This window comes from Molossus molossus, unplaced genomic scaffold (assembly GCF_014108415.1).
Source record: "Molossus molossus isolate mMolMol1 unplaced genomic scaffold, mMolMol1.p scaffold_m16_p_18, whole genome shotgun sequence".
In the NCBI taxonomy this organism is placed as follows: domain Eukaryota; kingdom Metazoa; phylum Chordata; class Mammalia; order Chiroptera; family Molossidae; genus Molossus; species Molossus molossus.
This window is the reverse complement of record NW_023425353.1, coordinates 62,977,607-63,004,317: the sequence shown is the minus strand read 5'-3', so window position 1 is coordinate 63,004,317 and position 26,711 is coordinate 62,977,607. Positions and strand designations below refer to the sequence as shown.

General features: G+C 41.1%; 1 protein-coding gene across 18 annotated transcripts in view; it reads left to right on the top strand.

Annotated features, from left to right (window-relative positions):
* MAP4 (microtubule associated protein 4) overlaps positions 1–26,711 on the top strand; it is a 163,140-nt gene that overhangs the window by 81,796 nt on the left and 54,633 nt on the right. For all 18 annotated transcript variants that reach the window (XM_036266850.1, XM_036266860.1, XM_036266849.1 and 15 more), the window contains 2 exons: positions 25,293–25,415; positions 26,313–26,426. In XM_036266850.1, coding sequence (XP_036122743.1) covers positions 25,293–25,415; positions 26,313–26,426 — 237 coding nt within the window. The remainder of the gene's footprint in view (positions 1–25,292; positions 25,416–26,312; positions 26,427–26,711) is intronic.

Here is a 26,711-nt window from a genome sequence, read left to right as displayed (position 1 = left end):
GCCAAACCATACTTATGTGCGGCTGGATGCTGCAGATATAGCTGGAGTAAGAAAAGATGGGCTTTAAAGGAGGAGTGGGCCGGCTGGTGTGGCTGAGTGATTGAGTATTGACTCATGCACCAAGAGGTTGCCGGTTCAATTCCCAGTCAGGGCACATGCCCAGGTTGTGGGCCAAGTCCTCAGTGAGGGGCATGCAGGAGGCGGCCAATTGATGTTTTCTCTCTCTCCCTCTCCCTTCTTCTCTCTCTAAAATCAATAAAGAAAAAAATGTTAGCCCTGGCCAGTTTGGCTCAGCTGTTGGAGCGTTGGCCTGCGGACCAGAGATTTCAGTTCCCGCTAAGGGCATGTACCTTGGTTGCAGTTTGTCCCCGGCCCTGTTTGGGTCATGCGGATGGCAACCACGCAATGTGTCCCTTTCACATCGATGTTTCTCTCTCTCGCTCTCCCCCTCCCACTCTATCTGAACAAAAAAACAAACAAAACACACAAAAAATGTCCTCAGGTGAGGATAAAAAAGGAAAAAAGAAAAAAATGTTAAAAAATAAATAAAAAGGAGGGTTGGGCACAAGGGTGTCCAGTGAAGCAAGTGGTCAATTCAACAAAAGATTTGCCTGCTTATACCTTATTATAAGGAATGAAATCCTTGGATTCTATACAGGTAAGTTTGAAGGAACTCCATTTATCTTGGAATTTTTCATCCTAATGTTTTCTTCTTGAATAAGTTTCAGTATTTTTTTTTCTAGGAATTTGTCTATTTCATCTAGGTTATATATAATTTATTGATATTACCATTGGTCTTAGTATCCCCTTATAAACCATTTTATTTCTGTAAGATTAGTGTTAATGTCTCCCTTTTATTCCTAAAGTTAGTAATTTAAGTCATCTTTTCCTTGATCAGTCTAGGTACAGTTTGTCAATTTTATTGATCTTTTCAAAGAACCAACTTTTGGTTTTGTTGAGTTTTCTCTGTTTCACTCTAATCTACATTATTTTCTTCCTTCTGCTTGCTTTGGGTTTAGTTTGTACTTTTCTAGTTCCTTAAGGTAGAAGGTTATGTTACTGATTTGTGATTTCCTCCCACTTTTGATGTAGGTGTTTACAGTTATAAATTTCCGTCTATGCACTGTGTTAGCTGCATCTCTTAGTTTTGGTGCGTTGTGTTTTCATTTCATTCATCTCAAAGTATTTTCTAATTTTCTTTGCCCTATTGAGTGAGTTGTCAATTTCCACATATTTGTGAGTTTTACAAACTACTCACTGTTGTAATTTTCTAATCATTCCATTGTGGTTTGGAGAACATATTTTGTATGATTGAAATCCTTTTAAATGTAATTAGGCTTGTTTTATGGCCTAACATATGGTTTGTCTTGGAGAATGTTCCATGTGTACTTGAGAAAAATGTATATTCTGTTGTTGTTGGGTGGAGTTTTCTTTAAAATGTCTGTTAGGTCTGTTTGGTTTATAGTGTTGTTCACATCTTCTATTCCTTGTGGGTATTCTGTCTAGTTCTATTTACTATTGAAAGTAGGATATTGAAGTCTCCAACAATCATTATTGAATTATCTGTTTCTCAGATGATTTTCTTTTTATAATCTCACCAGAGGATATGTTTATTTGTTTTTTATTGATTGGAGAGAGAGATGTAAGATATCTGTTGCCTCCTGTATGTGCCCCTACCAGGGATCAAACTCACATTTTGGTATACTGGATGACTCTCTAATCAGTTGAGCCACCTGGCCAGGGCATCAGTTCAGTTAATTTTTGCTTCATATATTTTAGGGCTCTCATCGTAATGTTTTATTTATTTATTTATTTATTTATTTTATCCTCACCCGAGGACATTTTTGCATTTTTTGTTCAGACAGAGCGGGAGGGAGAGAGAGGAAGAGAGAGAGAGAGAAACATCGATGTGAAAGGACACATCGAGTGGTTGCCACCCGCACGACCAACCAGGGCCGGGGACAAACTGCAACCGAGGTACGTGCCCTTAGCGGGAACTGAACCCGGGTCTCTCTGGACCGCAGGCCGACGCTCTAACCGCTGAGCCAAACCGGCCAGGGCTCTCATCGTAATGTTTTAAAGGAGAAATTTGAATAATAATGATTAACTTTTATATACTTTTTATTTCATTTTTATAATTTTTTTTCGTTAATCCTCACCTAAAGATATTTTTCCATTGATTTTCTTAGAGAGTGGAAGGGAGAGAGAGAGAGAGAGAAAGAGAGAGAGAGAGAGAGCGAGAGCAATCCAGGTATGTGCCCTTGACCGGAAATCAAACCTGTGACGCTTAGGTCTGCAGGCCGACACTATAACCACTAAGCCAAACTGGCCAGGGCTATACGCTTTTTATACTGTTAAAGGATTAATTCCTTGCGGAAAGTTCTGGGGTGTGGATTAGAGGATATCTACAAATGATTACTACAAGTATGAGCTTCCAGGAACATACAAAATAGCAGTGAAATGTCAGTTACTGGTAGGAAGATTTAAAGTGCTTTTTAAAAAGATGATATTCTTTTCCTCAAAATCCCAACCACCCTTTTTGTTTAAATAGAAAAATCTATCCTAAAACTCATCTCAGAGGACCCCAAATAACCAAAACAATCTTGAAAAAAAATAAAGTTAGCCCTGGCTGGTTTGGCTTAGCAATTAGAGCTTGGTCCTTAGACTGAGGTGTTTCTGGTTCAATTCCCAGTCAGGGCACATGCCCAGGTTGTGGGCCAAATCCCCAGTGGGGGGGCATGCAGTAGGTGGCCAATCAATGTTCTCTCTCATTGATGTTTCTATCTCTCTCTCCCTTTCCCTTTCTCTCTCTCTAAAATCAATAGAGAAAATAAATTTAAAAAAATAATATGGAGCCCTGGCTGGTTTGGTTCAGTGGTTAGAGCATCGACCTGTGGACCAGTGAGTCGCAGGTTCAGTTCCAGTCCAGAACACGTAACTCGGTAGCAGTTCATCTTCAGCCCTGGTCGCGGTTGTGTGGGAGGCAACCAGTCAATGTGTTTCCCTCACGTCAATATATTTTTTTTTCTCTCTCTCTCCCTCCCACTCTGTCTGAAAATAAATGGAAAAATATTCTCAGGTGAGGATCAAAATAATAATAATGTGGAGAAATTAGAACCCTTGTGCACTGTTGATGCAGCCTCTATGGGAAACAGTATGGCATTTCCACACAAAAATTAAAAGATTTTCTGTATGATTCAGCATTTCCTCTTCTGGTATAGACTCAAAATAATTGAAAGCAGGGACTCTAATATTTTTGTCCACCCATGTTCACAGCCACATTATTCACAATAGCCTAAAGGTGGAAGCAGCCTATGTGCCCATCAACAGATGTATGGATAAACAAAATGTGACATATACATACCATGGAGTGTTTTTCATCCTTAAAAAGAAAATTCTAACACATGCGTCAACATGAGTGAACCTGGAAGACATTATACTATAAGTGAAATGAGTCAATCACAGAAGGACAGTACTGATTCCACTTATATTGTTCCATTTATATGAGGTACAGTACTGTACATAAGTAGTCAAATTCATGGAGAGAGAAGGTAGAATGGTGGTTGTCAAGAGTTGGGAGAAGGGGGGAATGGGGAATTACTGTATGTTTTTATTGATTTCATGGAGAGAGGGAAACCCTGATTGGCTGCCTCCTGCATCCCCACTACTGGGGATTGAGCCTGAAACCTGGACAGGTGCCCTGACCTGGAATGGAACTGGGACCTCCTGGTGTATGGAATGATGTTCTATCAAATGAGCCACACTGCCTGGGCTGGGGAGTTATTATTTTTTTTCTTTTAATTTTTTTAAATAAATGTTTTATTGACTTTTTTGGAGAGAGAGGAAGGGAGAGAGAGATAGAAACATGGATGTGAGAGAGATACATTGATTGGCTGCTTCCTGCATGCCCCCTACTGGGGATTGAGTTCGCAACTCTGGCATGTGCCCTAACCTGGAATGGAACCAGGACCTCTCAGTCCATGGGAGGATGCTCAATCATCTGAGCCACACCAGCCCAGCTGTGGGATGGGGTAGGGTGGGGGAGTTACTTTTTAATGGGTGCATTGTTTCAGTTTTGCAAGATGAAAAATGCTCTGGAAATGGATGATGTTTGTATAACAGTATGAATGTGCTTAATGCTGCTGAACTGTACATTTAAAAATGGTAAAAATAAAGAAAGGTAGCTCATTTTAAAAAAGGGTAATTTTCAAATTAACCATTGTGTACACTACAGACCTTTTCAAAACTGAAGTAATGCTTTATATGTTAGCTATCCTGTGGATTTGTTCTAGTTTGTTCATTTGCACAAAGACATGCACAAATATGTAAACATGTAAATGCTAACCAGTTATAAGGACCATTTTGTAGGAACAGATGTAATATTGGTTGAATTCCATGAGGTTTGTTGAGAACTAAGGAAACTGGAAATTAGAGCTTTAAATGTGCATTTGCATTTAGAGTTGACATCTCAATTTTGAGGTGTCCTAAACTGTCTCTTTGTTATATCTTCTGGTGTCCCCGCACCAGCTAAAACAAAACAAAACAAAAGTAAACCTCCTTCTCCATCTAATTAGAATGTTATTTTAGTTGCTCAGGCTAGTTTTGCTTTCCCTATCCTCTCTTTCTCTTGCCCGCCCTATCTAATTTGTCAGAAAAATAGATCTGGAACCTGACTACTTCCTACCACTCCCATTGCCCTGCTCCTGATTGGAGCCTCTGTCTTTTAGTGTGACCACTGTTACTGTAATAACCTTCCAGATTAGTCTCCCTCCTTCCATGTGTTTGCTCCTTCCAGTATATTCTCAAGAACATCTAGAGTGGTACTGTATGGAGATCATATTCTTTGGCTCAAAACCATGCAGTGGTTTCCCATCTCAAAGTAAAAGCCAAAGTCCTTACCAGACACCACAAGGCCATATGATACCCTTGTCATCTCTCTGACTATACCTTCTCTTAATTCTTTCCTTTGTAAACTTTGCTTACTGGTGTTTTTTCTACTGTTCCAGAATGGACTGGGTGGGCCCCCCTCTTGGGCCCTGAGCACTAGATATTTTCTCTGGAAAACCCTTCCCTCAGATATACTCATAGTTCACTCTCTACCTTCCCAGTGAGGCCTTTTCTAGCTTGTCTGAAATTGCATCCTTTCTATTTTTCTCTCCTACTACTTTGTTTTAATTTTCTCCATGGCACTTGTCACTTTATAATTTGTATAGTTTAATTATTTATCTTGTCTTACTTTCCCCACCAGAAGATAAATATATATATTTTTTTAAATCCTCACCTGAGGACATTTTTACTTTTTTTTATTTTTTTTTATTCAGATAGAGCGGGAAGGAGAGAGAGGGAGAGAGAGAAACATCGACGTGAAGGGACACATCGAGTGGCTGCCACCCATACGACCCAACCAGGGCCGGGGACAAACTGCAGCCAAGGTACATGCCCTTAGCGGGAACCGAACCCGGGTCTCTGTGGACTGAAGGCCGACGCTCTAACCGCTGAGCCAAACTGGCCAGGGCCAGAAGATAAATATTACGAGAGGGACATATTTTTGTTTTGGTCACTTCTGTGGCTCAGCATCTAGAACAGTGTCAGGCATATAGTAGGTGCTCAGTAGCTATTGAATGAATAATCTTGTTGAATATGTAATTAAAAAAACAAAAGAACTCTGAAAGAAAGAAATGTGGTTCTGAGTAAGGAGTCTGAAGAATGGAGCTCTACAGGAGCAATGGCACACTTCCCCAGCAGTGGAGGGGATTTCTGCCGTTGCGTGTTTCTGTTTATTCTAAAGCATATCGGGATGTGTGCCCAGTGTGCCCGTCGATCTGGGGCTTTGTTTCTGTAGCATGGAAGAAATGTAGTCAGCAGCTTTGAATGTATCCACAGTGCACACATACCCTTGTTATAATGTGTCAGCGAGATAACCAGAGATGCACAGCCAAATTGTAAAGGAGAGCTTTATTCTTGCTGGTGGGCTGTGGGGAGCGTCGTCTCCCCTTGGATCAGCAGCCACAATTCTTCTTGCTAGTCCGATTTTAAAGACAGAAGCCCCATCCTCTCTCCCCCCTCAGAGAACCGGTACAATAGTGGGTGTGACAGTGATTACAGAAGTCAAAATTAGCATTATTCACCGGACTCTGCAAATGCCTGCAAATACCAATACTGGGAAACTGCAAATACCAATACTTGGAAACTGCAAATGCCTCCCAACACGTGGGGCGACTATAATCTTAGGCAAAATTTCGTTACTTCTAGGGGTAATTAACCTATTATTGGAAAAATATCAAGGAAGGTTCATTGATAATAAAAATGGAATCATTTAGTTGCCTTAGCCAAGGGACCTACATAAGAATGCAATCTAGTTGCTTTAGCCTCAGGGCCCAGGTCACCTTCTCTTCTCTTCCTTGACAAAACCTGAGATGTGCCATTTAGCCTGTTTGCTCTGTGTTACTTCCCATTTCCCCAACAGTTTTAGCTTTACAATGATTTTTCATCTCCCTCTTTACATTTTCATGGCTAAAGCATTGCCATTGAATTTGAAAATATTGTTTTAAATAATCAAGCTTTGTGCTATAATCTTTCTATGCTATTGAAAAAATTATGAACATGCCTGGCTGGTATGGCTCAGTGGTTGAGCATTGACCCATGCACCAAGAGGTCGCCAGTTCGATTTCAGGTCACAGCACATGCCCAGGTAGCGGGCCCAATCCCCATTGGCGGGCATGCAGGAGGCTGCCAGTCGATGTTCTCTCATCGATGTTTCTGCCTTCCTCTCTCTAAAATAAAATAAAATAAATAAATAAAATTATAAACGTTAAACTTGACCATTATGACTGTTGTGTTTAACATTGAAAAGAGCACCAGGCCACCTTACTGTTTTGTGTATAGACAGAAAGATGATCTGACTTAAATTTTTGTAATTATGAAGTTGCATAAATGGTTTAATTGTGCTTCTTTCTCTTCTCACCAGCATTTTTCTCTAAGTAGGTGGTTCTATTTCAGGCCTCACATGGGGACAGAAAGTTAAGAGCAAGGCCAGAAATAATTGCAGTGATTTTTGCCAGGTACTGGCACATGTCTTTCTAGAAATAAGTTCCACTTAGTGATTTGTTTAAATCTGAGAAAGCTGTTTAAAGAGCAGGCCTATATCTAGCCTCTACTGGCCTTGGCCCCTTAGGCCAGTTATTTACCCTCTTTGAGCAGAAATTTTCTTCTCTATAAAAGGTGATCTAGTAATAAAAGAATTGTTTGGGTTAAGGGGCAGAAAATACATCTAATGCTTTGTAGTCTCATTGAAGGGCTTAATAAATGTAGGATGATATTAGGATAATGATTAATGTTCACATAGAAAGTCTTTACAGGTTCAACCCAGTAAGTGCTTTTGCCGATAAATCATTCTATTTGGCCATCAGCCCCTTTTCCTGTTTAAATCATATAACAGTGGATGTGGTTTTTTGTTTGTTTGTTAATCCTCACCCGAGGATAGATATTTTTCCATTTATTTTTAGATAGTGGGGTAGGAAGGGAGGGAAAGAGAGAGAGAATAGAAACATCCATGTGAGAGAGACAAAACGATTGGTTCCCTCCCGCACGACTCCTGCTGCTTGCCAGGGCTGTATAACAGTGTTTTAATTGGATGTAACTAGAGCACATCTGGTGTCCTTGGAGATGCTCTATTTCTAGGGGACAAAATTGAAGGTGAAGCTTTAAAAGAATTCCAGGCAAACGAAAGGAAGAGCTTTTGTTTTGTTAATGGTGAGGAAATTAATTTAGGACTTTGTCCTGTAAAAACCTGGCAAGCTGGTTCTCCAGTAGGTTTACAGCAATAGAAAATGAGATGATAAAGTGCAGAGCTATGTAAATCTAAGTATTTACATTAGACTCCTTATAGGGGTTCACTGAAGGGTTCTGCTTTGTGATTAATAAAAGCTAATGTTTCTGATCTTCAGTTTCTGTTAATGAGGGATTCTGCTGCTGCAGTTGCTGCTACTGTAACTGGTGCTGAACAGCAAAAATACAGTTGACCCTTGTTTATCGCCGTTAATCAGTTCCAGACTCTACCGCGATAAATGAATTTTCACGAAATAGGATTCTTTATTTATATGCAGTCTTTTATACTATATTTGAAAAATACCGCGATAGAGTGAAGCCGCGAAAGTTGAAGTGTGAAGTGGCGAGGGAGGACTGTATATTTTCTTGTGTTCACGATAGCCTTTTAGTTAGAGATTAACACGTGCCTTTCCATGTATTTTCTTTGCATTAAACCTCTCATTCATTTTCCCATTTATTTTTCATTATGTGAAGTCATTGCACTGTTTGTAATTCTCGGTATATGTATTGGTCAAAGTCTAGCCAGGAGACAGAAACCACACAGTAATGTGAACAGGGAATTAACTACTGAGGGGTAAAGATAATTCTAAAGTAGACAGGAATGGACTTCCAGTCAGATGGCCGTGGAGGTAAACACGGTATCGCCTCCTCCCACAACCACATCAGAGTTACAAATAAACTACAGAACAACCATCATTCAGAACCGCCTGAAGTTGAGCTGAATGGAAGTCCTGCAACAACAAAATTAAAGATTCAAGACTAGTAGGAGGGATGGAGGCGCAGACAGGCTGGTCGCACACCCACCTGTAGAAGATAAAAATCAGGAGGGACATCTTGGCTGTGAAGGTCCTCTCTGAGGAGTGAGGGGTCCCTGTCCCACACCTGGCCCCCCAGCTCAGGGTTCCAGTGCCAGGAAGAGAAGTCCACATAACTTCTGGCTGGAAAACAGTGGGGCTGAGGCTGAGGGAGGCTGAGGCTGCTGGATCCCCGGCAGCTCCTCTTAAAGGGCCTGTGCCATGGATTTACTCAGACTCACTCCTTCTGGGCCCCAGCATTGGGGAGGCACCTTAAAAGACACCAGAGACATATGGAGAAGAACTGAGTTGTTTGCCATTGGGGTGAAGGCTGGAGAGGCAGCTTTCTCCCTGATAGACATGCTAGCAGAGGCCATTGTTTCTTTGATGAGCCCTTCCCTGAGGCAGCAGACAGCTGCCTATCTGGGACTCCAGCAACCTGGCTCATACTGTTTACCCACCCTGGTGATTCTTTGAGGCCCTGCCCCACCTGACTTTCAGGCCCACACAAGCTATTTCCAGTGACTTTACCATAGGATTGACCTGTCTTGGATCCTGCTTCAGAATTTTCTTTCTTTTTTTTTTTATCCTCACCCGAGGACATCTTTTGATATTTTGTTCAGATAGAGTGGGAGGGAGGGAGGGAGAGGGGCAGGGAGAGAGAGAGAGACACAGAGAGAGAGAGAGAGATACATTGATGTGAAAGGGACGCATCGAGTGGCTGCCACCCACATGACCCAACCGGGGCGGGTACATGCAACCGTGGTACGTGCCCTTAGTGGGAACCGAACCCGGGTCTCTCCGGACCGCAGGCCAACGCTCTAACCACTGAGAAAAATCGGCCAGGGCCTGCTTCAGGTTTTTCTAAAATCTCTCAAAGAAGCAACATCTGGTCTCAGTGAGCCCCATCCCTCTTGCTAAGTGGCCCTAGGCTTGGCACTAGAAGCAGCCAGCCTTGGTTCACAACTTGGCTTTTCCTGGGCATCTCCATGCCTAGCACAAGAAGCAGCCATCTGCAGATCACTTTATAGCTTATGCCTGGTGGCCCTGGGTACAACTCAGGCAGAGGCTGACCTTGCCCCAGAGCCAGAACACCCAGTGGACAGCCTCAGACCATGTTGAAGCACCACCACCCACCACTTCCACAAGCAGCATACTCAAGAAGTGGACTCAGTGGGTACCAGAGCCCTCCTGAATAAGTCTTGCTCTGTGTGGTGGGCCCCTGCACAGCTGGTCATCCAAGGAAGACAGAGGCCAGTGGTCAGTGGTCACAGCCAATCCTTGCAGCTGATCAGCCTGAGTAAATCCCACCCACTGACGTGCCAACAGCAATCAAGACTCAATTACAACAGAAGGGTGTACAATCCACATGAGGGGTGCGCCTCGAGGGCCCAGCTGGGGTGACCATGGAGGCTGTGCCACTGGTTCTTACAGAACACCTACTATAATAGGCCACCCTACAAAGCCTAGGAGACATAGCAACTCTACATAATACATAGAAGCAAACACAAGGAAGCAGCTAAAATGAGGAGACAAAGAAACATGTCCCAAATGAAAGAACAGAACAAAACTTCAAGAAAAGAACTAAACAAAATGGAGATAAGCAATCAATCAGATGCAGAGTAAACCACTGGTTATAAGGATGCTCAAAGAACTTGACTGAATGAGAACTTCAGGGAACTTAAGGAGAACTCCAAGGAACTTAGGACATCAACAACATAAAAAAAGACCAGTCAGAAATGAAGGATGCACTAACTGAAATAAAGAATAATTTACAGGGAATCAATAGTAGAGTAAGTGACCCTGGCCAGTTTGGCTCAGTGGTTAGAGCGTCGGCCTGCGGTCCAGAGAGACCCGGGTTCGGTTCCCGCTAAGGGCACGTACTTTGGTTGCAGTTTGTCCCCGGCCCTGGTTGGTCGTGCGGGTGGCAGCCACTCGATGTGTCCCTTTCACGTCGATGTTTCTCTCTCTCTCTCTCTTCCTCTCTCTCCCTCCCACTCTATCTGTACAAAAGATGGAAAAATGTCCTTGGGTGAGGATTAAAAAAAAAAAAAAAAATAGTAGAGTAAGTGAAGCCAAGAAGCAAACCATCGGTTTGGAATATAAGGAAGCAAAAATCAACCAAGTCGGAACAGCAAAAAGGAAAAAGAATCAAAAAAAGTGAGGATATGTAAGGAGCATCTGGGACAACTTAAAGTGTACCAATATTCACATCTTGGAAGTGCCAGAAGGAGAAGAGAAAGCAAGAAATTGAAAAGCTATTTGAAAAAATGACAGAAAACTTCCCTAACTTGGTGAAGGAAACAGATATACAAGTCCAGGAAGCACAGAGAGGTGAACTCAAAGAGGTCCACACCAAGACACATCATCATCAAAATGCCAAAGGTTAAAGACAAAGAGAGAATCTTAAAAGGAGCAAGAGAAAAGCAGTTAGTTACCTACAAAGGAGTTCCCATAAGACTGTCAGCTGATTACTCAAAAGAAGCTTTGCAGGCCAGAAAGGAGTGGCAAGAGATATTCAAGGTGATGAAAAGCAATGACCTACAACCAAGATTACTCTTATCTTGCAAAGCTGTCATTTAGAATCAATGGCCATATAAAGAGTTTTGCAGCCCTGCTGGTGTGGCTCAGTGGTTGAGTGTTGACCCATGCACCAAGAGGTCGCCAGTTTGATTCCTGGTCAGGGCACATGCCCAGGTTGTGGTCCTGATTCCCCAGTGGGAGGCATGCAGGAGGCGGCCAACCGATGTTCTCTCTCATCGATGTTTCCATCTCTCTCTCTTTCTCCCTTCTACTTTCTCTAGAGTCAATAAGGAAAATAAAAATTAAAAAATAAAAAAAGATGAGAAGAAGCTAAAGGAGTTAATCACCATCAAACCAATATTATATGAAATGTTAAAGGGTCTTCTTGAAGGAGAAGAACAACAAAAATATGAACAATAAAATGGCTATAAATACATATCTATCAACAATTGAACCTACAAACAAAATGAGCAAGCAGAGCAGAAACAGACTCATAGATGCACAGAACTTTTTGTTGCTTGCCAGATGGGAGGGAGCTTGGGGGTTCGGTGAAAAAGATGAAGGAATTAAGAGGTACAAGCCTGGCCAGCGTCGCTCACTGATTGAGCGTCCACCCATGCACCACGAGGTCACCTGGTGAGGGCACCTGCCCATGTTGTGGGCCCAATCCTTAGTGGGTGGCCAGTTGATGTTCTGTCTCATTGATGTTTCTATCTCTCTCTCCCTCTCCCTTCCTTTCTCTCTAAAATTAATAAAGAAAAAAATTTTTTTCTTTAAAGGAAAGAAGTACAAATTGGTTGTCAGACTGATGAACCTCAAAGGGAAGAGGTGGGAAGAGATAAACCAAAGAACTTCTATGAATATATGCATAACCAATTGACACTGACAATAGTGTGGGGGAAGACAGGAGGGGGGTGGGATTGGGGAGGAGGGGGTCAATGTGAGAAGAAAGGGGAGACATCTGTAATACGTCCAACAATAAAGATAAGTTTTAAAAAATAAAGTATACAGGAATGGAAGATAGGGGAAACAGTTACCACCCCTAGGAGTCTGGCAGAGTGCACAAGAGAAGGAACATTTGGAAGAGTGCAGTTCTCCCCCAAAGCTAGTTTCTTATCTTGGATTTCTTCTTTGGATGGTGAAGATTTTTGTTGAGGTGCTGCTGTAGGCTAAGGTTGGCAAACAGGCTGTACATGGAGGTGCTGCTGAATCACTGGGAAGCCAGCTTGGGGCCCTGGTGTAATTGCCTGGAAAGATGCTCACGGGAGTGCCCACTAAAACATGTTGGGGTGAGTGCCATTGTGTGTTCTGTACACCATCAGAAAACCATGGGAGCAAGAAGATGGAAAAGCACACAGGAAGCAGGATGAGAAACCTCTTCTTCCAGCACCCTCCACTAAGCTTAATGTCATGCCAGTTGACAAAGGAGAAATGTTTATAGGATTCAGCTTCATTATTTCAAGCAAGGCAATGAAGGGGAGTGGAGCTGAGAGGCAATAACCCTTTGGCTAATGTTATCAAGAGACTGATTGTGAAGTTAATTTTTTTTTTTTTTATCCTCACCCGAGGACACTTTTCCATTTTTTTTGTACAGATAGAGTGGGAGGGAGAGAGAGGAAGAGATAGAGAGAGAGAAACATCGATGTGAAAGGGACACATCAAGTGGCTGCCACCGCACGACCAACCTGGGCCGGGGACAAACTGCAACCGAAGTACGTGCCCCTAGTGGGAACCGAACCCAGGTCTCTCCGGACCGCAGGCTGACGCTCTAACCACTGAGCCAAACCGGCCAGGGCGTGTGAAGTTAATTTTTGACAGCGTACAGTAATGGGAAGAAGGAAGAGAAGAAAATGGTTAGAATATACAAGTAAACACAAAACACAGAGAAACCAAGCCATCACAGTTTTCATTTCTGTAGTTATAAGACCGTACTTGACATCTATGACTCTTTCTTCTACTATCCATTTGAGATTTCTCTTGCCCTCAGCCCATATTTAGGCATTTAGTCTCTACTAAAACCCAATAGCAAGTCTGAAACTATGTCTCAAAAGGAGGATAGTTGTCTGCAGAAGAGAGTGTAGATTTTCCAAACTTCTAAAAGTTTGGGCTTTGATTTTCTGAATGGACTGAATTCAGCATCCCTATTTGTCATGAACACTTCAGGTATCATTGCGTCTGATAGATCAGAAGTCCCAAATGGCAAAGGAGCTTGAACTGCAATCTAAACTTGCTGCAGAACTCTCTTTTGCTCTGGTCCCTACTCTATCAGCCTTACATGTAACTTTGTAGTTGTGTTAAAGAAGTACACTTGAATGTGGGATGTGTTACCTACAACATCCTAAGAGGCCTACTAAACACTCTACCTCTTTTTACATTGTTGATGATGTGACTTGTAACTTATCATTTACCTTGGAAGGGAAATCCTGATTTGCTCTGGACCATTGAGTCCAAACTTTTAATTGATAAGAGGGGCCCTTGAATTTTTGTGGTTGATCTCCCATCCTCTTCCTAAAGCATCAGAATTTGCTGATTCTTACTCATCAGACCGAGTTAGCATAATGTTAGTATAGTGGGCTAGTGTGATAATTTTTGGAATGTCATAATGTTCAAGGTCTCTGAGCCATATGATGGTAGAATTGATGTAGCCTTGAAGCAAGGCTCATATGCATGGAAAAGCAAAATGTTTCTGATGGTCCTTGTCAATTGATAGGAAAGAAAGACATGAGCCAGGTCAATAGCAGTACACCAAGTGTCAGGACCTAGTTGATTTGCTCCAATAAAGATGCCACACCTGAGGCATCAGCTGCCAGGTGGAATACTTTTCTGGTTAAGTTAGGTAGTTCACAACCATTTACCGACATCTATCTGACTTCTGCACAGGCCAAACTTGTTAAAAATGGGGATGTGGCCCTGGCCAGTTTTGTTCAGTGGTTAGAGCGTCGGCCCACAGACCAAAGAGTCATGGGTTCGATTCTGGTCAAGGGCGTGTACCTCGGTTGTGGTTCAATCCCTGGCCTTGGTCAGGGTCGTGCAGGAGGCAGCCCTGTTGATGTGTCTCTCTCACATCAGTGTTTCTCTCTTTCTCCCCCTCCCTTCTTCCCTCTCTCCCACTCTTTGAAGATAAGTGGAAAAATATCCTTGGGTGTGGATTTAAAAAAAATGGGGATGTGATAGATAATACCACCTTTATTTCTTTTAAGTCTTTGATAGTGACATTAAACTCTTTAATTATTCTAAGGGTATGGTATTGCTTTTGGTTAAATTTTTTTAATCCTATTTTATTGATTTTTTATAGAGTGAAAAACGAGGGTGCGGGGGAGGGGAGAAACACTGACGGGAGAGAAACATTAATTGATTGCCTCCTGCGTGCTCCCTACTGGGGATCAGGCCCGCAAACTGGACATATGCCCTGACCTGTAATCGAACCAGTGACCTCTCTATGCATGGGATGAAGCTCAACCAACTGAGCCACATTGGCTAGGGCATGGTTAAATATCTTGATAGAAAGGGAAAGTTCTAGTGGATTCCCACCTAGCCCCTTCCATGATGACCCTTGTCAATTGAGCCAGCTAGTTGGTAGTGGAGAGTTAATGGGAGAGTTTGGTCAATTGTCAAGTATGTCCATTTCCAGTTCATCCAGGAACTGAGGAAATAACCACAAAATAGATGTGTGGAACAACTGGGTCCACTGTGAGTTGGGCTTGAGCTAAGCACTTCATCTGTTGTCTGATTACTGTTAGCCCTCACTTTGACAGGTAAGCCACAGTGGCATTTTGGGTCCCCAGGAATTAGTAACCCCCCAAAAATCTGGGTATTTCCGTTTCTTTAATCAACAATAACTCTAATAAATGGCCTTTGGGGAGGCTTGAAGGAGGCTTTGCAGTCTGTACTTGTAAAAATAATGCAGGATCCAGAGAGTCCCGGGTTCGGTTTCCAATAAGGGCACGTATCCTGGTTGCAGTTTGTCCCCGGCCCGAGTGGAGTCGTGTGGGTGGCAACCACTTGATTTGTCTCTCTCACACCGATGTTTCTCTCTCTCTTCCTGCCTCTCTCCCTCCTGCTCTATCTCAAGATAAATGCAAAACAAAAAACAAAAAACCTACATCTAAGTGGAACCATGCAGTTCAAAACTGTATTGTTCAAGGGTTTGTGACAAACTATATGGCCTGCAAAGCCTAAAATATTTACAATATTTGCAATTATCTAGTAATAATATATTGGCAGAAACCTGGGGAACATGTGTAGAAATACATTCTAAGGATCTTTTACCAAGGAGGGTAGGATATAGTTCTATATTGGGCCTAATTTGTTAATATGAATTCAGTTATTAGAGAGTCTAAATTTAATGTGTTGGCTTATACAGCTGGAGGTGTGTCTAACAGCTTACTCAGTTGGTTTACTAAAATTTGGACTCAACAGTGTGACCTACGTTTAATGAGTTAGAACGCAAAAGCTTCCCTGGCAAGATATAAAGGGAGGAACTCAAAGGCTTAGAGGGAGACAGAAACATTAGAATAGAATTTTCATATGTGACCTGAATTGCACAAGAAGGCACAGAAGACACTTCTTTAACTAAGGCATTGACAAACGCATTAGTGAGGGGAGCATCAGCATTCTTGGAAAGTTCTATGGCTATTCTCCTTTGTAGTATGTACCTTTCCCCCTAGACCTGGGTTGGTGAACATGTATCTGTAAAGGGCCATTGCTTCCCCCAGTTATTTCATATGTTTGTTTTTAAGTAACTGGTTTGTTAAAATTGTAATCTAAATTTCTTTTAATTCATAGATTCTTTTTTAGGGAAATTTTTTCTTTAATGCCATATGGATTTTGCATTTTAAAGATGCTAGAGATTTAGTTGTGTTTATAACCAAAGTAAGAGAAGTGAGAAAGGATGGGGGGAAAAAAGCAAGTCTAAGAGATTGGAAGGCTAGAAGGCAAGGGAGGTGATAAAGGGCATACTTGCATAAGTGCTGTCCTTAGAAAGGAAAATGACATAGATTTCTCATATGCTCTAGTTTAGCTTTTTTGTTCAAATTAAAAAAAAAAAAAGGGTGGAGGATTATACTTCCCTCATAAGTAGGAAGGAAAGAAGTAATGAATAATGAACTTACATACTTAAGTTTGCAGTAGAAGAAAAGGGAGTCGAATTTTATTTTCTATCAAGTAAAAGCTTATACGTTGGAACTGAGAATTATGGAGAGTCTATGTAAAAACCTCTTTGGAGAATGAGAAAGGAAGTTGTATAGAGACATTTGTTTTTATAATATACATTCAGTATGATAGTAAATTGAGTGTCTGGGAGGTAGAAGAAAAACAGTGTAGTGTTTACAGCCAAACTACTGCCAGCTTGGGTTGTATTCCAGTCTCATGGTGGCACCTTGTATCTGTGCCAACTCTGGGAAGCAGCCTGCAGGATTTCTGGTTGAAGCAAAACAAGCATACTGTGTAGTCTGTTAGGACATTTCCAACATAAGCATGCTTGTTTATTTTATAGTGAACCAAAAAGAAACCGTTAACCCAAAAGTCATTATCTCTGTCCCGTTTGAGACCTTCAATGAATGCTGCTGTGATTTCAGATATTAGTAGAACTCTGAACCCTTTTTAAAAAAAGTCTTCTAGCCATTTTAGGAATGTCAAATATCATTAATTTCAAATCAGGAAGGTTGGTGGGCTGTTTTTGCCAGTTTAGGGAAGAAAGACATCCTAATATATTTGGATATGAACATTTTATTGTAAAAAGTAGAGTTGGCTGAAAATCTAAGAAGTTAGCTTTCTTTTGTCACTTAAATTTTATTTTAAAATAACTTCAAATGTACAAAAAAGTGGAAAGAATAGACCAAAACAAAGAACTTTTGTATGTTTTTTTCAGATTTACCAATCAATCACATTTTGCCACGATTGCTTTGTCATTCTACAATATATGTAGGGATTTACACATATTTCCCTGGTAATTTTGTTTTACCTTTGTAATCATTATCTAAGAGCTTCTCACATGTATTACTTACACTGTCAACAGTAATTGAAAATGTCATATTCTGAAATTGCCCTGTCTTTTCTGTGAAGCTTGATTGCCAGCATTAATTTTCTTCTCTTTCCATATAATTTAAACATCATTATACAGTTTAGCCCTTAATGAGATATTGTATTATTTATTTTCTCATTTCTCAGATGGCTAAGTTTCTATCACAAAAACATTGTGAAGCCTGAACTTTGACTCTGGCTAGTAGGTGAGGCAGGTATTGATGGAAGTTGCTAGAGAGAGAGAAATACACATGTGTTTACTATAGTAAGTATATAGGGATGTGGACTGAGAGACATTTAGAACTGGAAGGCAGCTTAGACACTAGATACTAGTACAGTCCTTATATGATATAGATGAGAATATTGAGGTTCAAAGGAATTAAGTGAATTAACTCAGGTCCTGTCAAAGAGCTGGGACTCTAGTACCTGAGTCCCAACCACTGAGCCAAACCTGCCAGGGCTCAAGACAATTTTTATGCTTAACAATTAGGAAATTTTTTAGGATGATGAATATGTTCACTCCCTTGTGGTGATGACATACATACGTCAAAATTTATCAAATTGTATACTTTAAGCCTGGCCAGTGTGGCTCAGTGGTTGAGCATTGACCCATGCACCAAGAGGAAACCAGTTTGATTCCTGGTCAGGGCACATGCCTAGGTTGTGGGCCTGATCCCCAGTGGGGGACATGCAGGAGGCGGCCAATTGATGTTTTCTGTCATCAATGTTTCTGTCTCTTTGTTTCTCTCCTTCCTCTCTCTCCAAAATCAATAAAGGACAAAAGTAAATAAAAATAAAAAATATTCCTCTCAAGCCTTTAAATGGCTTCTGAGCTTGTTAAGAAAAACAATCGTATACTTTTTTTTTTTTATCCTCACCCCAGGACATTTTTCCTTTTTTTTTTTTTTTTGTACAGATAGAGTGGGAGGGAGAGAGAGGAAGAGAGAGAGAAACATCAATGTGAAAGGGACACATCGAGTGGCTGCCACCCGCACGACCAACCAGGGCCGGGGACAAACTGCAACCGAACAATCGTATACTTTAATATGTGCAGCTTATTGTATGTCAATTGTACCTCAGTAAAATTGTTTATGAAATTATTTTGTTTATATGAGTTATATCTATCAGTATTTCTCAAACTAGATATTAAAATTGAGAGATTTTTAACTATTATTTAAAAATAACAATAATGAACTTATTAATGTTAATGTTAACATTTTAAATACGTATAATTCCCCCCCCAAAAAAAAAGTTTAGTAGGAAGGCTTGTGTTTTCCATTTCTCTAAATCTCTTTAATATCTGTTTTAATAGAAGACAGCTAACTGTGCATTCGATCTGCCATAATACATTGTTTGAATTGAAGTATTTGAAGAAACTTTGCTTCACATATATATTCTTCTTTTTTTTGGTATGTGCCCCTAGTGGGAACCGAACCTGGTACTCTCTGGTCCGCAGGCCTACACTGCCACTCCAACTGCTGAGCCAAACCGGCCAGGGCCACATATATATTCTTTTTTTTTTTTTTAAGGTAATTTATTTGTTTTGGTACATGCCCCTAGAGGGAACTGAACCCGGGACTCTGGTTCGCAGGACGACGCTCCAACCACTGAGCCAAACCGGCCAGGGCACAAAGGAATATTTTGATAGTTTTTTGTTTTGTTTTTTCTTCAGGTAACTGGATATTCTTCTTTGATTTGATATCAAATTTTGACAGGTGGTGGTTTCTTAAAGGTTTTTGCGATCTGAAACAATGAGTTTTTTGTATTATATTAAAAGCTATTGGTTTATTTGCACCTGGAATGGATCTTGCCTGAGGAATTATTCTGGCATTATTATATAGATATACTACTTAATTAATTGGTACTTTTAATATTTAGTCACTTGCCTTTTTTGTTAAATGCCCCAATTTCTCAAAAATAGAAACTGGCTTTTATCTTTTCCCATTTTACTTTTATAGGAGAAGCAAGGTATCTAGAGTTGTTTCCATTGCATTATGTAACTATTACTTTGTGTTTTGAATTTTATTTTTCATTCTTTTACTGAAATAGACTCTCTGAGTAGACTGCAATTATGCTTTAAAAAATACTGCACACCCACATTTATTCTGAAGGCTTTTGCTCCTGCAGGGGAGTTTGCCTGCTTTTGCCGTGGAGTTTTGAGAAGGAAATCTAGGTCAGTAGCAGTGAATGAAGATGTGGGGGTGAGCCTCTGTCAGACATGCTCATTAATAATATTGTTGGTGGAGGCTGGCTGGGCTGCAGTGGAAGGGTAACCAGTGCTATCAGCATCTTTTAAAAAAATATATTTTTCTTTATTGATTTTAGAGAGAAAGGGAGAGGGAGAGGGAGAGAGAGAGAGAGAGAGAAACATCTATGAGAGAAAACATCAGTTGGCTGCCTCCTGCATGCCGCCCACTGGGGATTGGGCCCACAACCTGGGCATGTGCCCTGACCTGGAATTGAACCGACAACCTCTTGGTGCATGAGCTGAACTCAACCAGTGAGCCACACCTGCGGGCACCATTAGCATCTTAAAACCAGAGGAATTTTATTTTAGAAATGATAGGCTAGACTATGAGGTGTCACTTCACACCTGCCAGAATGGCTGCCATCAACAAATCATCAAACAAGTGCCAATGAGGGTGTGGAGAAAAGGGGACTCTAGTACACTGCTGGTGGGAATACAGACTGGTGCAGCCACTATGGAAAACAATATGGTGTTTCCTCAAAAAATTAAAAATGAAACTGCCATTTGACCCAGTGATCCCACTTTTAGAATATAACCCAAGAAGCTGGAAACATCAATCAGAAAGAATACATTTACCCCTATGTTCACAGCAGCACTATTTACAAAGCTGAGCTCTGGAAACTTATCAGTAGATGAATGGATAAAAAGGCTGTGACCCTGGCCAGTTTGGCTCAGCAGTTGAAATGTCAGCCTGTGGACCATAGAGTCCTGGGTTCGGTTCCCGCTAGGGGCATGTACCAAAAAAAAAAGCTATGGTACATGCCCTGGCCGGTTTGGCCCAGCAGTTAGAGCTCGACCCATGGACCAGAGAGTCCCGAGTTCGGTTCCCGCTAAGGGTGCATACCTCGGTTGCAGTTTGTCCCCGGCCCCAGTTGGGGTTGTGTGGATGGCAGCCACTGGATGTGTCTCTCTCATATCAATTTTTCTCTCTCTTTCTCCCTCCCTTTCTCCCTCCTGCTCTATCTGAAGATAAATGCAAAAATGTCCTTAGGTGAGGATTAAAAAAAAGAAGCTTTGGTACATATATAAACAATGGAATACTATATAGCTGTAAGAAAGAAAGAGGGACCTGAAGAGTATTATGCTAAGCAAAACAAGCCAATCAGAGAAAGACAAAAATTTCACATAATCTCACTTATTTGTGGAACATAATGTACAAAATAGATTCAGAGAGGTGGAAGTAGGGAACAGATTGACAAAACTCAGAGGGAAGGGAGTGGGGGTGGGGAAGAGATAAACCGAAGAACTTATATACATAACCAATGGACACAGATGACAATGGGGGGGCGGGCAGGAGCAGGGAGGAGAGTGCCAAAGGGTGCAAAAGGAGGGACATCTGGCCCTGGCCGGTTTGGCTCAGCGGTTAGAGCGTCTGCCTGCGGTCCGGAGAGACCCGGGTTTGGTTCCCGCTAAGGGCATGTACCTCGGTTGCAGTTTGTCCCTGGCCCTGGTCGGTCATGCGGGTGGCAGCCACTCGATGTGTCCCTTTCACGTCGATGTTTGTCTCTCTCTCTCTCTCTCTCTCTCTGTTCCTCTCTCTCCCTCCCACTCTACCTGAACAAAAAAATGGGAAAATGTCCTCGGGTGAGGATAAAAAAAAATAATAATCATAATTATAATAAAAAAAAAGCTTTATCAGAAACAAACAAAAAAGCAATGATAGGTTATTGTTTGAATTTTGGGGGATTCCTAATGATTTTTATACTAAATGTAAATCATTTTCCAAGAATTTTGGTATATAGTGTGAATTTATTTATTTATTTATTTATTTTCCTCACCTGAGGACATTTTTGCATTTATCTTCATATGGAGCTGGAGGGAGAGACGGGGGAAGAGAGAGAGAGAAACATTGATGCGAGAAACACATCCACTGGTTGCCACCCACACAAACCCAACCGGGGCCCGGGACAGACTGCAACTGAAATACATGCCCTTAGCGGGAACGGAACCCAGGACTCTCTGGTCCACAGTCCGGGGCTCTTAACTGCTGAGCCAAACATGCCAGGGCTAGTGTGAATTTATTATTTTAAATTATCCAGTCCAGAATAATGACTTTGTGGTAATTTTGGTAAAATTTTTTAAAATAAACCTCAGATATCTAAGGTTCTCTCAGATGTACCTTAAGGAGTGCATTTCTTGGATAAATTATTATGTTTCATTCTTCTTCTCTTCTGTTCCCCTATATCATTTCATGTAGGTGAAATCCGATTTAAAGGGTTCCACGAAAATAAAGGGCAACCTTGAAGGGGAAAGTTTACTTCTAGAGGCAGCTTGATGAATGGACTAATCATAAAGATGGGACAGTCCTGCTACTTCTCTTCCCAGTTTGCCTGGAGATTAGCTGTAGTGGTATCTCATAGGGATTTTTTAAAAATTGATTTTAGCCCTGGCCGGTTTGGCTCAGCGGTTAGAGCGTCGGCCTGTGGTCCAGAGAGACCCGGGTTCGGTTCCCGCTAAGGGCATGTACCTCGGTTGCAGTTTGTCCCCGGCCCTGGTCGGTCGTGTGGGTGGCAGCCACTCGATGTGTTCCTTTCATATCGATGTTTCTCTCTCTCTCTCTGTTCCTCTCTCTCCCTCCCACTCTACCTGAACAAAAAATAGAAAAATGTCCTCAGGTGAGGATAAAAAAAAAAAAAAATTGATTTTAGAGAGAGAAAGAGGAAGAGGGCGGGGAGAGAAAGAGGGAGGGAGGGAAACTTCAATTTTGTTGTTCCACTTGTTTTATGCATTCATTGGTTGCTTCTTGTATGTGCTCTGACCAGAAATCGAACTCTCAACCTTGGCCTATTGGGATGATGCTCTAACCCACTGAGTACCCAGCCAAGGCCTCTCATAGGTATTTTAATTTGCTTTTCCCTAACAGCTAATGCTGATTAACTTTTTTTCATATGCATATTACCCATTTGTATAGTTTCTTTGGTGAAAATGGTCATTGGAATCCTTTCTCATTAAAAAATTGTCCCTTTTTTTGTTTTCTTATTTTTAATCTTCACCCGAGGATATTTTTACATTAATCTTCTGATAGAACTGGAAGGAGAGAGGGAGGATGAGGGAGAGAGAGAGAGAGACATTGATTGATTGCTAACCGCACAACCCCAACTGGGGCCAGGGATGAATCGCAACCGAGGTACATGCCCTTGGCCGGAATCAAAATTCTTTGGTCCATGGGCAACACTCTTTCCTCTGAACCATACCGGCCACGGCTAAAGTTACGTTGTCTTATAATTGTGTAAGAGATTTCTTTTTTCCAAGTCTCAGGGTTTTTTTTTATTATTAGATTCAACAGACAAAGAATAGTAAATATAATCAGAACAAACAAAATATAGGGAAACAAAATAAAAACTGTACACACAATTCATTGCAAGTATAAATGAAACTAAACAAAATGTTAGATTGAAATAGCTATTTCCCCCATATTAAATGCCCAAACACAGTTTTGAACAAACACTATATGTACCAATATTTAAGTTATATATAAATACTGTTTTTAATGTGATAAATGAACTTGTTAAAACTTGTCTAATGTACATTGTAATTATAATTGTGTTGTAAGAGATTTTAATCTCTTATGCATACAGGTCCTTTATTATTAGATTTATGATTTGCAGATATTTTCTCCCAGTCTTTGACTTCTGTTTTCCTTTTCTTTCTTTTTTTTTTTAATCCTCATCCGAGGACATTTCTGCATTTATCTTCAGACAGAGCAGGAGGGAGAGAGGGAAGAAGAGAGAGAGAGAGAGAAACATCATGCGAGAGAGACACATTACGGGTTGCCACCCCCACAGCCCCAACTGAGGCTGAGGACGAACCACAACTGAGGCATGTGCCTTTAGCGGGAACCAAACCAGTACTCTGGTCCACAGGCCAATGCCACTGAGAAAACTGGCCAGAGACTGTTTTTTTCTTAATGGTATTATTGAAAAGCAAAAGTTTTAAAAATTTGATGCCCAGTTTATCATTTCTTTTATGGATTGTGTTTTTGGTGACATGTCTAAGAAATCTTCGCATAACCCAAGATTTTTCTCCTCTTAAGTATTTTTAGTTTTAGCCCTTTACATTTAGGTCTGTAATTCACTTGGAGTTAGTTTTTGTTGATAGTGTGAGGTAAGTGTCCAATTGTTTCTGTACTATTTTTTGAAAAAAAAAGTATCCTTTCCCCCATTGAATTACGTTGGCATCTTTGCTAAAAACTAGTTGACTATAACCGTGTAGGTTTCTTTCTGAACTCTGTTGTATTCCATTTATCTAATGTGTGGTCTGTACCACACAGATTTGGTTTTTGTACATTTATAGTAACTTTTTATTTTATTTTTTTATTTTTTATCCTCACCCGAGGACATTTTTCCATTTTTTGTACAGATAGAGTGGGAGGGAGAGAGAGGAAGAGACAGAGAAAGAGAAACATCGATGTGAAAGGGACACATCGAGTGGCTGCCACCGCACGACCAACCAGGGCCGGGGTCAAACTGCGACCGAAGTACGTGCCCTTAGCGGAAACCGAACCTGGGTCTCTCCGGACCGCAGGCCGATGCTCTAACCGCTGAGCCAAACCGGGCAGGGCTATAGTAACTTTTTAAATCAGGTCATGTAGGTCCTCCAATTTGCTGTTCTTCAAATTATTTTGGCTTTTCTCTTTTTTTTTTGTTTTTTTGTTTTTTAATTTTCTTATAAATCATGGAATGCTGTTGATTTTTTCAAAAAATCCTGCTCGGGCCCTGGCCAGTTTTGCTCAGCGGTTAGAGTGTCAGCCCGCAGTCCATAGAGATCCAGGTTCAGTTCCTGCTAGGGGCACATGCCTCGGTTGTAGTTTGTCCCCGGCCCTGATTGGGTCCAGCGGTTGGCAGCCACTCGATGTGTCCCTTTCACATCGATGTTTCTCTCTCTCTCTCACTCCCTCTCTATCTGAACAAAAAATGGAAGGAGTGTCCTTGGGTGAGGATTAAAAAAAAAAAATCCTGCTTGGATTATTCATTGTAATTGCCTTTCCTCTATTGGTCAGTTTGAGAATTGTCATCTTAAAACTATTCAGTCTTCCATTCATGAATATGATATATCTCTCCATTTATTTAGATCTGGGTTTTTTTTGTTTGTTTGTTTTGTTTTGTTTTTATCCTTACCCGAGGACATTTTTACATTTATATTCAGATAGAGCGGGAGGGAGAGGGGGAAGAAGAGAGAGAGAGAGAAACATCAATGTGAGAGAGACACATCGAGTGGCTGCTACCTACACGACTCCATCCCAGGCTGGGGACAAACTGCAACAGAGGTACATGCCCTTAGCGGGAACTGAACCCAGGTCTCTCTGGACCGTGGGCTGATGCTCTAACCGCTGAGCCAAACTGGCCAGGGCTTTTTTTTTTTCCCTGTGACTTGAAATGATGTTTTTGACAATTTTGTCCAGTTTTTATACTTGTTCTTTTGTGCATAAAAATCACTAACTTTAGCCCTGGCCAGTTTGGCTCAACGGTTAGAGCGTCGGCCTGGGGACCAGAGAGTCCCGGGTTCAGTTCCCGCTAAGGTCATGTGCCTTGGTTGCAGTTTGTCCCTGGCCCCTGTGGTGTGGTATGGGTGGCAACCACTCGATGTTTCTCTCCCTCCTGCTCTATCTGAAGATAAATGCAAAAATGTCCTCAAGTGAGGATTTTTTTAAAAAATCACTTTTTCATGCATTCATAACCAGAAGTCGTCTTGCACTATTTTTAACCTTATACTGATCTTATCCTTCTGTCTTACAAATTTTTTAAAAAAGTTTTTGTCAAAGGCACTAGCATGTATGATTGCCTTATATTGTACTAGCTGTAATACTTACAGAAACTCAACTCTAGTGGAGGGGGAAACAGTGGTACTTTGTAACTTTTGTTTCATGTTTCTATTTGCAGGGTTTCCGACTGAATTCCTTGAAGAGAAAATGGCCTACCAGGGATATCAGAACAACCAGAACTGGCCAGAGAATACGAACTTTTGCTTTGAACCTGAACAAATGATGAATCCTGTCCAGACTGGTAAGTGCAGGCTGGCCTGTGACAGAAGTACAGAGGTGGCCTGTGACTGACTGCTGAATGTGAACTATGATGTCAACATGAAAAAAAGCACAACCACCACTCAGATGAAATATTTTAGCCTAAATACAGCTCATAAAGCACAATCAAGGTATAATTATTAACCCCTGAACATTTAGGTGACCCTTACTCCTCTTTGTTTATCTCTTCTTAGGCACATGTCCTGGTTCTTTCCCCTTCAAAACCTGTTTTTAATAAGTTAACTGAAATTCATATTCATTGAACTTTCAAAAGGAATTATTACAGTAATAATAGCACCATTTGTTTTTGTTTTTACTTTTTATTTAATCTATTGAGTGACACTGGTTAACAAAATTATATAGGTCTCTGGTGCACAATTACACAACACATCATCTGTACACTGTGCCAGGCATAATGCTACAGCCTTTTTATATATGTGTTTCTCACCTAACTCTGCCAAATATATATTATATTCATTTGACAGAAGAGAAAAGCAAGACTCATACCCACTTTCTATAAAATTTAATCTATGGAGACAAAAAGCATAACCGAGTGGAAGTGGTAGGAAGAATGGATTGCAGAAGGGCCTCAAAGCAGTAGCCTCAGTGCCTCCATGTCAGAGTTAACAAGGCTGAGAGCTCAAGTTATTTGTTTCCACTTATATGGCTTTTTTTTTGCCATTGAACTTATAAGGGATGCAGCTGGTTTCAAATTAGTGAATATTACTGGTTTCTTATCATGTACAGTGACATTATCTCAATTTAACTTACTGTTGACAACACACGCTAACTAATTAGTATTCATTATAGGGTAATACAAAATGCTGTCTTTGTAGTCATATTCACTGAAGTTGAGTTTTAAATCCCTTCTTTATTCCAGATCCCTTTAAGATGCACTGCGATGATAGTCTGCAAGATTTGCTGTTTTTCCCCAGTGGAACAACCAATGCTTCAGCATTTACACAACAAAATGATCCCCTGAAAGACAGTTATGGTATGACTTCTCCAACTGGATTTATTGCTTAACTTCAGACAATTAATTATGGCCTTTACCCTATCACCTTTGAAGTTAACTGCTAGGCAGTCATGTTTTAGGGTTTCTGGCTGGGACAGGGCACTTTCTAGATCAGTCACAGGAGGGAATTTAGTTGAGTTTTCTGGGCTGCTCACCTACTGTGATGGGATCTTGAATCCTATATCCTAGGGTCAGATTCTGTCTCCACATTTTACTACCTCATTCATGGCTTTGGACAAGTTTTGTCCTCCCTAAACTTTAGTT